The sequence below is a fragment of the Alosa sapidissima genome, chromosome 9, assembly GCF_018492685.1.
Source record: "Alosa sapidissima isolate fAloSap1 chromosome 9, fAloSap1.pri, whole genome shotgun sequence".
NCBI lineage: Eukaryota > Metazoa > Chordata > Actinopteri > Clupeiformes > Clupeidae > Alosa > Alosa sapidissima.
The window spans coordinates 17,135,119-17,144,438 of NC_055965.1; the positions used below are offsets into that span (position 1 = coordinate 17,135,119).

Sequence of the window (9,320 nt, forward strand, 5' to 3'; positions counted from 1 at the left end):
CGGCACCTACAACTCTCTGTCTTCAACCTCCTTCCAAAAATTAAAATACTCCCCAAGTCAGTGCCAGTAAACCTCTTCAGTCTCTCCACCAATTACAACTCAGACAGCTCTTGAGGAAATGCCCACAGTCACAGCACCAAGACCATCAGTCTCCATTCCCATCAGCCTATCAGTAATCATAATGGCTGTCCACTCCTCAATCCTCTGTTCTCTCTTTGACCAGATCAATATCATTCCCCCTACAATAAGGAAATGCCCATCCACAATGGTTCTACCTCTACTTGTGAAGTGTCCCGTTTACAGTTTTACCTCCTTCCTTTACTGAAGTGAATCTATCCTTTTTCTTTTCCTCTTCTTTCTTCTTGTCCCCCTTTTTTAGCGCTTGATCTGTCACCGGATCAGTCTGGTTTTCCCTCCACTTTTGAAGTTTCTAGAGCAGCAGTTACTAAAGTAAAAAGTATCTCCTTCTCCTCCTTCAACTTTTTTTGTGTTTTTATCAACCTCCTCTTCCTTCTATCCTTCCTCTTCTTCTCCTTCTATCCTTCTTCTTCTTCTTCTTGAATTTCCCCTGGGGATCAATAAAGTATCTATCTATCTATCTATCTATCTTCTCCTTATTCTTCTTCTCCTTCTATCCTTCCTCTTCTTCTCCTTCTATCCTTCTTCTTCTCCTTGTTCTTCTTCTTCTATCCTTCTTCTTCTCCTTGTTCTTCTTCTTCTATCCTTCTTCTTCTTCTTCTTCTTCACCTTCTTCTTGTTCTTCTTCTTCTTCTTCTTCTCATTGATCTTTCTTTTGTTTGCCTCTGGATCACGGTGGTTTTCTCCCTCTTGTGTTATCCCATTGTCTCCCTCTGTTTGTCTTTCCCTCCTCCACCTCTGGTGGTCACTGCTCCACGATGGCCCCCCCTCCGCCCGTGAACAAGCCCCACGTGTGCCTGTCCGCGGCGCTGATCGTGTGCAGCATGGCGCTGCTGGACGCCTACCTGGTGGAGCAGAGCGTGGGTCCGCGCAAAGTGGGCGTGTGCATCATGGTGCTGGTGGGCGACGCCTGCTTCCTGATCGTGCTGCGCTATGTGGCCGTGTGGGTGGGCGCCGAGGTTCGCTCGGCCCAGCGCGGCTACGCCATGGTCCTCTGGTTCTTCTACGTCTTCGTGCTGGAGATCAAGGTCTACTTTGTGTACCAGAACTACAAGGCCAAGGCATCGTCCACCACTACAGGCGGACACACTCCGGGAGGGGACGGTAGTGGGAGTGTTGGCGGCGTGAGTGGTGGCGGTGCGGTCATCCTGACGGACGCGCTGGGCCGCAAGTCGCTGACCCTCCTCCTGTCGGTCTGCGTCCCCATCCTCTACATCGTGCTGGCCGCCATCGACCACATGGAGTACGTGCGCCCGGTCCGCAAGCGCGAGGAGATCCGCAGCCGGCTTTTCTGGGTGGTGGTGGACCTGCTGGACGTGCTGGACGTGCAGGCGAGCCTGTGGGAGCCCCAGCGACGAGGCCTGCCGCTCTGGGTGGAGGGCCTGACCTTCTTCTACTGCTACATCCTGCTGCTGGTGCTGCCGTGCGTGTCGCTGAGCGAGATCAGCATGCAAGGGGTCAACATCGCGCCGCACAAGATGATGCTCTACCCGATCCTGAGCCTGGCGACCATCAACGTCGTGACGCTGCTGATCCGCGGCGGCAACCTGCTGCTGTACCGGGAGGCGCGCGTGTCCGGCGTCCTGGTGGGCAAGAACGTGGTGGCCATTGTGCTCAAGGCCTGCAGCTTCGCGCAGTACCGAAAGAGCCTGCAGGGGCCAGCAGCGAGCGCCACCACCACCACGACGATGGGGGTCAGTGTCGGCGGTGGCGGCATTGGTATGTCACCTGCGTTGACCGCCGAGCTGCACAAAAACAGCATCATAGTGACGCACACCTCCGGCGGACCCAACGCCTTGGGCGGGAGCACCATGAGCGTGCCCGTGACTCTGAGCGTGCCCGTGATGGTGCCGGTGGCGAGCATGCCCGCTGTCCCACCGCAGGTGGTGATCCAGGACTTGACCACTCTGCCAGAGGAGAGCGAGGGAGAGGGTGAGGGGGAGGGGGAGGACACGTGACGCATTGCCCTGGACTTCCTCACGGGGGAGCAGTGACGTTATCAAATCAACACCCCGGGGATGTATGTCACAAGCCCCGTTGGATAATGCTGTGGCACACAGGATTTAGCTGGGAATTTTGGAATATGATATTCTACAATACACTAAAACAGCTTTTAAATGGGCCGTGTTCTGGGATGCTTGATAGGCTGCAACCCAGAATGGACATGATGTTACCCCAAAATGTGGATTATGGCAAAACGTGGAAATGCAAAGCTGATCCACCCTGGATTTGGTCCTGGAGGATGTTTAGGTGCCCAGATGTCTGGGTGCAGAGTATGCTGTGCTCAGGGGATGAATGAGACTACATGACATAAATGGGCGAAAAACTATAGAATGTCTTAACTCTCAAGGTTTTGAGTTTTTTTTCTGGAATATGTCTGCCTTAGTGTTGGGTGAAAAGGTATTTGACAAGATGACAAGATGATTGTTGCCGATTGATTGTTGTAAACCAGTGAATAAGTGGAAATTGATCCTGTAAATGCTGTGTACAGTAGTGTTTCTCCTATTATGTCCTTACCATTGGAATGCACATTGTCCACAGATTTTCTATACTCCATTTGAACAACATGATTAAAAAAATAAATAAAAAAATAGTAGAAATTGGACCATTTGACAGAACACGTATATCAAACATTTAGTTCTTGCCAGAAGGGTCACTCGAGGAAGAAAGTGCTCCACGTCATAGCACCATAAAAGTTCCCTTTTATCTTAAAAGACCCCCCCCCCCCCCCCCCGGGTTCCGAATGGAGCATGAGAGCTTTGTTCTGAGCCAGTTAGAATGAGTGACCTGTCGACAGGCAAGGCTCTTGTGTCTCGGGGCAGCTTTGACAAAGCGAAGAAGGACAGAAGGGCCGGTGTATTTATAGGAACGCGAGTGTCCCTAAAGAAGGGGACAGCACCGCCCGCGTCTGCCCCCTCACACACGCCTCGGCAGGAGGGCTGGAGAGTGGAAACTAGGGTGAGTCGGAGGAGAGGAAGGCTACAGGAAGAAAGGAGGGAAAGAAAGAAAGAAAGAAAGAAAGAAAGAAAGAAAGAATCCTCTTTTTTCCCTCCCTTTTTATTTTTAAATAGTCCGCTGTCCACACCAAGGAAATATAGGAGAGTGAAAGGAAAAAACATGAAGAGGTGGAAGCTTGTAAAAGGACTGAAGGAAATACATGAATAGATAGAGTCTTGTAAAAGAACTGAAGAAAATACATAAAGAGGTTGAAGCTTGCAAAAGTGCAAGACATTACTTATTGTAATGCAAGACTTAATGATGCACATATTTATTTTTTTAATGGAAAACTGTACTGTTCATGTGTTTTGTGGACATATTTTGGTGTGTTTTCGTTAAAAACAGCATACTAGTGTTTATAAAAGACGGTTTGTTTCTTCTATACACTTTAGTTTTTCTTGTTGTGTAAGTTATTAGTCTGTGTGTTTGTGATGGATTGCATTTCCAATGGTTGTTTCTAATGAAGGGATTATATTGGGTTAAAAGCAGAATCCTTTGCAGAGTTTTATTTCACAAAGAAAGTGTGTAACTAACTGGACTTTTATTAATGGATCTGTGTGTGTGTGTGTGTGTGAGAGAGAGTGTGCATATGCTGCCCTACGTGTTTGTATGACTAGACTAAATACCTGCGATCCTTATGATTAGACACAAACTCATTTCATGGCCTCACCAACGGATGTAAAGATTTTTACATTTGCTTAATGTTCGTAGTGTCACCGACCCATCCCCCCCCCCCCCCCCCCGACATTAGTCGAGATGTACCGACCGCCTGTCAGCACTAATGAAATTTCATGGCATGAATTCAATTTAATAAGCTGTATAAGGCTGAGTGAAACCTCCTGTGCCGGTTGCGAAGAGACGAAAAGTGCTTCCCCCAAAGGGATCTCGTTGTGTAAAGTTCAAAGTTATTAATCCGCAGTGTGACTCTCATCTCTGATTTCAGGCCTCATCACTGTTGAGGCTGTTTTTGTCAGTCGTGGGAAATCCTCACGATAAAGGAAGTGCGATGGCTTGCTATCTAGGAAATCCACATGCTCTTGTCACGGCTCGAGTCACGATGCCAAGAGTAACAATCCAAACTAATCCTGTTTGCTGAACCGTTTCGTGTGGCACTAACATCACACTAACATCTTTCACCACTAGTGAGTAAGATATGCAAAGGGCATGGGGGCGGCTTTGAAACACTCAAACGCAGGATTTAACTAACTGCTGTAACCCAGTGGTGTGTTGCATGCGCTTCGATAGCTCTCGACATTCAGATTGTCGCCGAGCTCTTATCAGAGCCATTCACCGACCTCCGTCTCCTATAGCCTCACGCTCTCTCCACGGCAGGGTAGTTTAATGATCCTTCTAGTCAATGAATCAGCAAGACACCATAGAAGAAATCTTTCTACAGCCCAAGAGTCAGCTAGCTTTGGAGTGCAGCTGGCTTTGGACTGGTTGCGGACCGGATCTGGCCCACATAGGGGGCCTCGAGTCGCCCTCTCTGGTGGTGCCACTGCACAGCTGGAGTCTCTCAGAGGCGTTAAGATGCGTGCATATTCATTTCCATGAGGGGATTTGCTGTGTGCTTTTCATCATCAGCGTTACTTAGAGACTGCAAGAAAATGAAATGAATAAGTTTGGAAATATATTTTTAAAAAGTAAAGGCAACTGAAGAGTAAACTCACACAAACGCACGCACGCACACACCCGTGGCCGAGGAGCAGGGACTTGCACTCTGCAGGGGTTCCAATTAAAAACTCAGACATCATAAGGCTCAGAAAAAAAGTAAAGAAGTTTTTTTTTTTAAATCAGTACAAAGTCCAAAAACAGTTTTAAATTGCTATCCAACTCACCACCACAGAACAAAATGATGAGAGCCATATCATATGATCGTTCGGTGTGTAGTTGCACTGTGGAAAAAGAATAACATCCATTAAGGGTCTGGCATGACTAAGGTTAGAACTTCACAGACTCTGTTGCTATAGCTACTGTAGCTTTTCTTACCCTTTGTATGAGGGCAGATGTCATTTGTTTTCCTAGTGTAAGATTCCGTCATTCAATTCTCTGTTGTACAGCATGTCCTTGGAGTCCAGCCAATGGAGTGCACAAAAACAGGAGTTGGAGTCCCGCAATGCACACACAAACAAACAAACAAACAAAAACACAAACATGCGTTGAAACACACAGAGGTGGGCACAAATACATTAAAAACTGGCTCATAAAACGTAACAAAATAAAATACAAAATACTGATGTGAAAAATGTATTTAATTAAAATACAAGTAATTAGTAATTCGAAACTACAAAAATACCCACATAATAATCATGGTATACCAATGTTTAAAAGAAACTACAAGGCATATTATTGAAAATGTAATGTAAATGTAAAGCAAATACTATTTTCTGATTAGCTGGCAGAGGGCTATTAATTCTGTACATTGGGGCGCCTATGAAGTAGATCTGGTAAAAAAAAATAAAAAATCGGCATCCCATATCAATGTAAACGATGATTGAACTGACAAGAAGCAGACTTCGCAACAGTGGAATCAACTGTAACATACCAAACTACCCACCATCATTTCCCTAACCAATGAATGTAGTACGACAAATTTAACGGCCTGTTTTTAAACTGAACTGCATTTCCCTTTTTGTGCTATGAATGCATGCCTACATACATGACTGGCAACATGGGGGACAAACAGAATAACATCCTGTAAGGTGTCCCGACATACAGAATTAATTAACTTGGCATCCGTCTCCTCCATTATTTCTGCATACCTCGGCGGATGTTATCCCTGGCATAAATCCTCATGTCAAATCTATTAAGTGGTTTTAATACTGTCTTGTAGTGAGAATGAACATCAGCTATTAAGTACTCAAGGTCATGGGGTCAAACAGGGTGACATAAAATTGGCGGCACAAACAAAAAAAAAAAAATTGGGTTTACAACCCATGTTGACCATTTTGGCTCCCTCCTTTGACTTTCCTTTTAGCTGAATATAAAGAATTGCCCAATATCATTGGTCACCCACCCTATTCTTATGGAGTAACCCCTAGGCAACAAGAAACACCAAAGAAAGAAAAACTTTAACCGACAAAACCAGGTTCACCAAGATTCTGGCCTTTGGCTCCCAGACTATGATAAGCAAATAGCTTATTGTCATGGTTATAGGTATATTTAACTGAGTGATGAAATTTTGGCTTATTAGACAAAAAAATGACAAAAATTAAAGAAGTATTTAAGTATTTGAAATACTCTAAATACAAACCCTCAAAACATTTTTTACAAACTACATTAAATTTTCTCCTATCCTGCAAAATACAAATGACAAAATACGCTAAAGTCATTAAATACGTATTTAAAATGCACATAATTAACATACTGCCCATGTCTGGATACACACATGAACACAGGCATGGAGGAAATAGATAACATTAAAAAAAAAAGCAGCGATAAAAAAATCAGCTTACGTAAAATGTTCTTACCTAAACAATGTATCTTACATGGACTTACACTGGTTAGAGAGTAGTAAGAAAGTGGATATTTTAAAGAGAATAGTGGAAGTGGTGTTGTATTTTGATGAGTGGAGGCTCTTAAAACTGAATTTGATCACAAAGGCTGATTTTAGCAGAGGCCCTGTGGGTCCTATCTTTCTAATGGAAATGATTTATTCCCTCTGAAGTTTTTTATTATTTGAGATGTTGTGTGTGTGCGTGTGCGCGTGTGTGTGCGTGTGTGTGTGTGTGTTCTTACAAACATACTTTCACTTCTGAACAAAAGGCATTGGGATACCAACTGGCTCACTCTGTTTGGCCTCAACTAGCTGAATAAGCATATGTCGACAAGATACATTAATACCAATACATATTCAGCTGGAAAACAGCCGTTCCAACAGAGAATGTACTTCAATTTGGTTAAATTATTCAATAAACCGACTGGAGATCAATCTCAAACTTCATTTGAATACCACCTGTTTTCTATTAGTTGATGGAGAACTTGGCCTTGGCTTGGTGAAAGAGAAGCAATCGGATTGCCAACTTTTTGCTGAAGTGATCTGAATTTGCAACACAAAAGACCCATGGGTACTGAACTCAAGACCTCAGAAAGCCTTCTGCGCTTATAGTTTTTCTCAGTCACTTAGGTACATTTCTCAAATCATCCTCAACATTTGCAAAACAGTAAGAGTGTAACGAAGGCGAACTGAGCTAGCGTGCTAGTTGCCCGTGTAAATCCTCACAGCCCTAACCTTAAGAACGCTTCTAACCGCTGAGTTGGAAGCCTGGACTTTTAGCTCAGTGGTTAGAGCGTTCGTCTTCCATGCCGGTGTGTGTGTCAAGGTGGCGGGTTCGAGGCCTGTGAACGGCGAACGAACCGACCTTGTGACAAGTGCATTTCTCCAAACAGTTCGTACAAATAGAAAAACACCATGGATTACCTGCAAAAGCCAGTTTCTTGCTCAAAATCCTTAGTCCATCTCTCAAAAGTAAATATCTGTGTCAATGAACATGTCAGTGCCATCAGAATGACAAGTCCTTGTGTTATTGTGTACGGACAACATAGTCAAATTGCTTAGTCGTGTTATCAATATAACAGTGTACTCTGGAGGGATGTTCTGATGTAAACTATGGCTAAATTGATGACATTTTTTTGATGACAATTAAAAGATGAGTAAATAAGTTCAAAACACATGAGGGCCAGTGTGATGATATGACCCTTGGAAAGCGGATGACAGAGTAGGACATCAAGGGCTCTCCTTTCATCTATCAGAGCTTTTAGCACAATTAAATACAATCACCACAATGTGACTCAAAATCAGTATCAACCAAATCACTGTAACTGAATTACCATGACCAAGTTGTGTTCTAAGCAAAACAAGCTAACGAGGTCGGTGGAAGTCTTAAGCAAGAGAGACGGCTCTGGTCCCATTCCCTTGACACATGCCTTTCATCCTTTAGAACTTTTCTCACATTGAGACACTCAACAAACAAATAAATAAATAAATAAATAAATAAATAAGTTTGTCTCGAGTCTTGTTGAGCCCAAAGAACCATGGCTCAGCAAATGAGAGGCTGAAGAGGAAAATTGCACCATCCTGACTCCAGTGAAGAACAACCAAGAGCTGAAAGAGACAGCATTTAGGCACTGTGTGAGTGTGTGTGTGTGTGTGTGTCTGTCTGTTTGTGTATCACTGTGTGTCTCTGTGTGAGTGAGTGTGTGCGTCTGTGGTGTATATGTGTGAGTGTGCTTGTGCTTGTGTGTGTGTCTGTGTCTGTTTGTGTGTTTGAGAGCAGGGGGTCAGTTTGGTAGGGGGAGCAGGGGTACAAATTGACAGGTTAGACACATTCTTGACTTGTCTTTGTGCAAGTATGTGTGTATCAATGTGTGTACTGAACTGCACTTACTAATATGAGTCCTTCTGTGTGTGTGTGTGTGTGTGTGTGTGTGTGTGTGTGTGTGTTTTACTGGAAGTCATTGACAGACCAGACTGACTCACACTGGGATGCTGATTATTATTATTGGATGGTATTAGAGAACTAAGGAGACTGGTGCGACGAGACTAGAGAGCACTCTATCCTCCATCACAAAACACAGAGTATCACACAGAGACTAGAGAGCACTCTCTCCTCCATCACACCACAGAGCCTGCAGGGATGGGAAGACCTCACAGAGGAGATGGATGGGGGACGAAATCAATTTAAAAGTATCGTGTGTGAGTAGTGTGTGTGTGTGTGTGTGTGTGTGTAAGGGAAAGAGTGAGAAAGTATGTGTGTGCATGTGTGGATGTTCATGACTACTATGCAATAAAGTTTAAGCCAAAGGAAGGGGAAACAAAAAGCAGTGACTGCATGTACATATGCCCCATTTGTTTCAGTGTGATGTGTGATTAAAAGCAGCATGAAAGAAGAGGGATGTCATCAGCATCAACATGCCCACTCACTATGTGAATTCTCCAGACAGTTACCTACAGTGTCATGGGCTCACTTGGACATTTTCTGGACTTGGTCCTGTGGAGCTGGCTGGGTTATGTCCGGCTAATGACCAGACCAACTGCTGATTCCTACATCTATCATTCTAAGATAGATAGAAAGACCCTTCCTAGGGAATGTTTAGAGAGGTGGAGCAGCAAATAGTGTAGAGAGAGAGAGAGAGAGATTGATAAAGGAAGGAAAGGCATCTCTTTAACATGCCTGTTGATCTCA

At 44.4% G+C, this 9,320-nt stretch overlaps 1 protein-coding gene across 1 annotated transcript; it reads left to right on the top strand.

Moving 5' to 3' along the window:
- The first annotated feature begins 777 nt into the window (after positions 1 to 777).
- On the top strand, positions 778 to 2,359 carry LOC121718616 (transmembrane protein 121-like). Its single transcript, XM_042103693.1, has one exon. The coding sequence runs from the start codon at positions 897 to 899 to the stop codon at positions 2,094 to 2,096; it is 1,200 nt and encodes a 399-aa protein (XP_041959627.1). The 5' UTR covers positions 778 to 896; the 3' UTR covers positions 2,097 to 2,359.
- Positions 2,360 to 9,320: the final 6,961 nt, after the last annotated feature.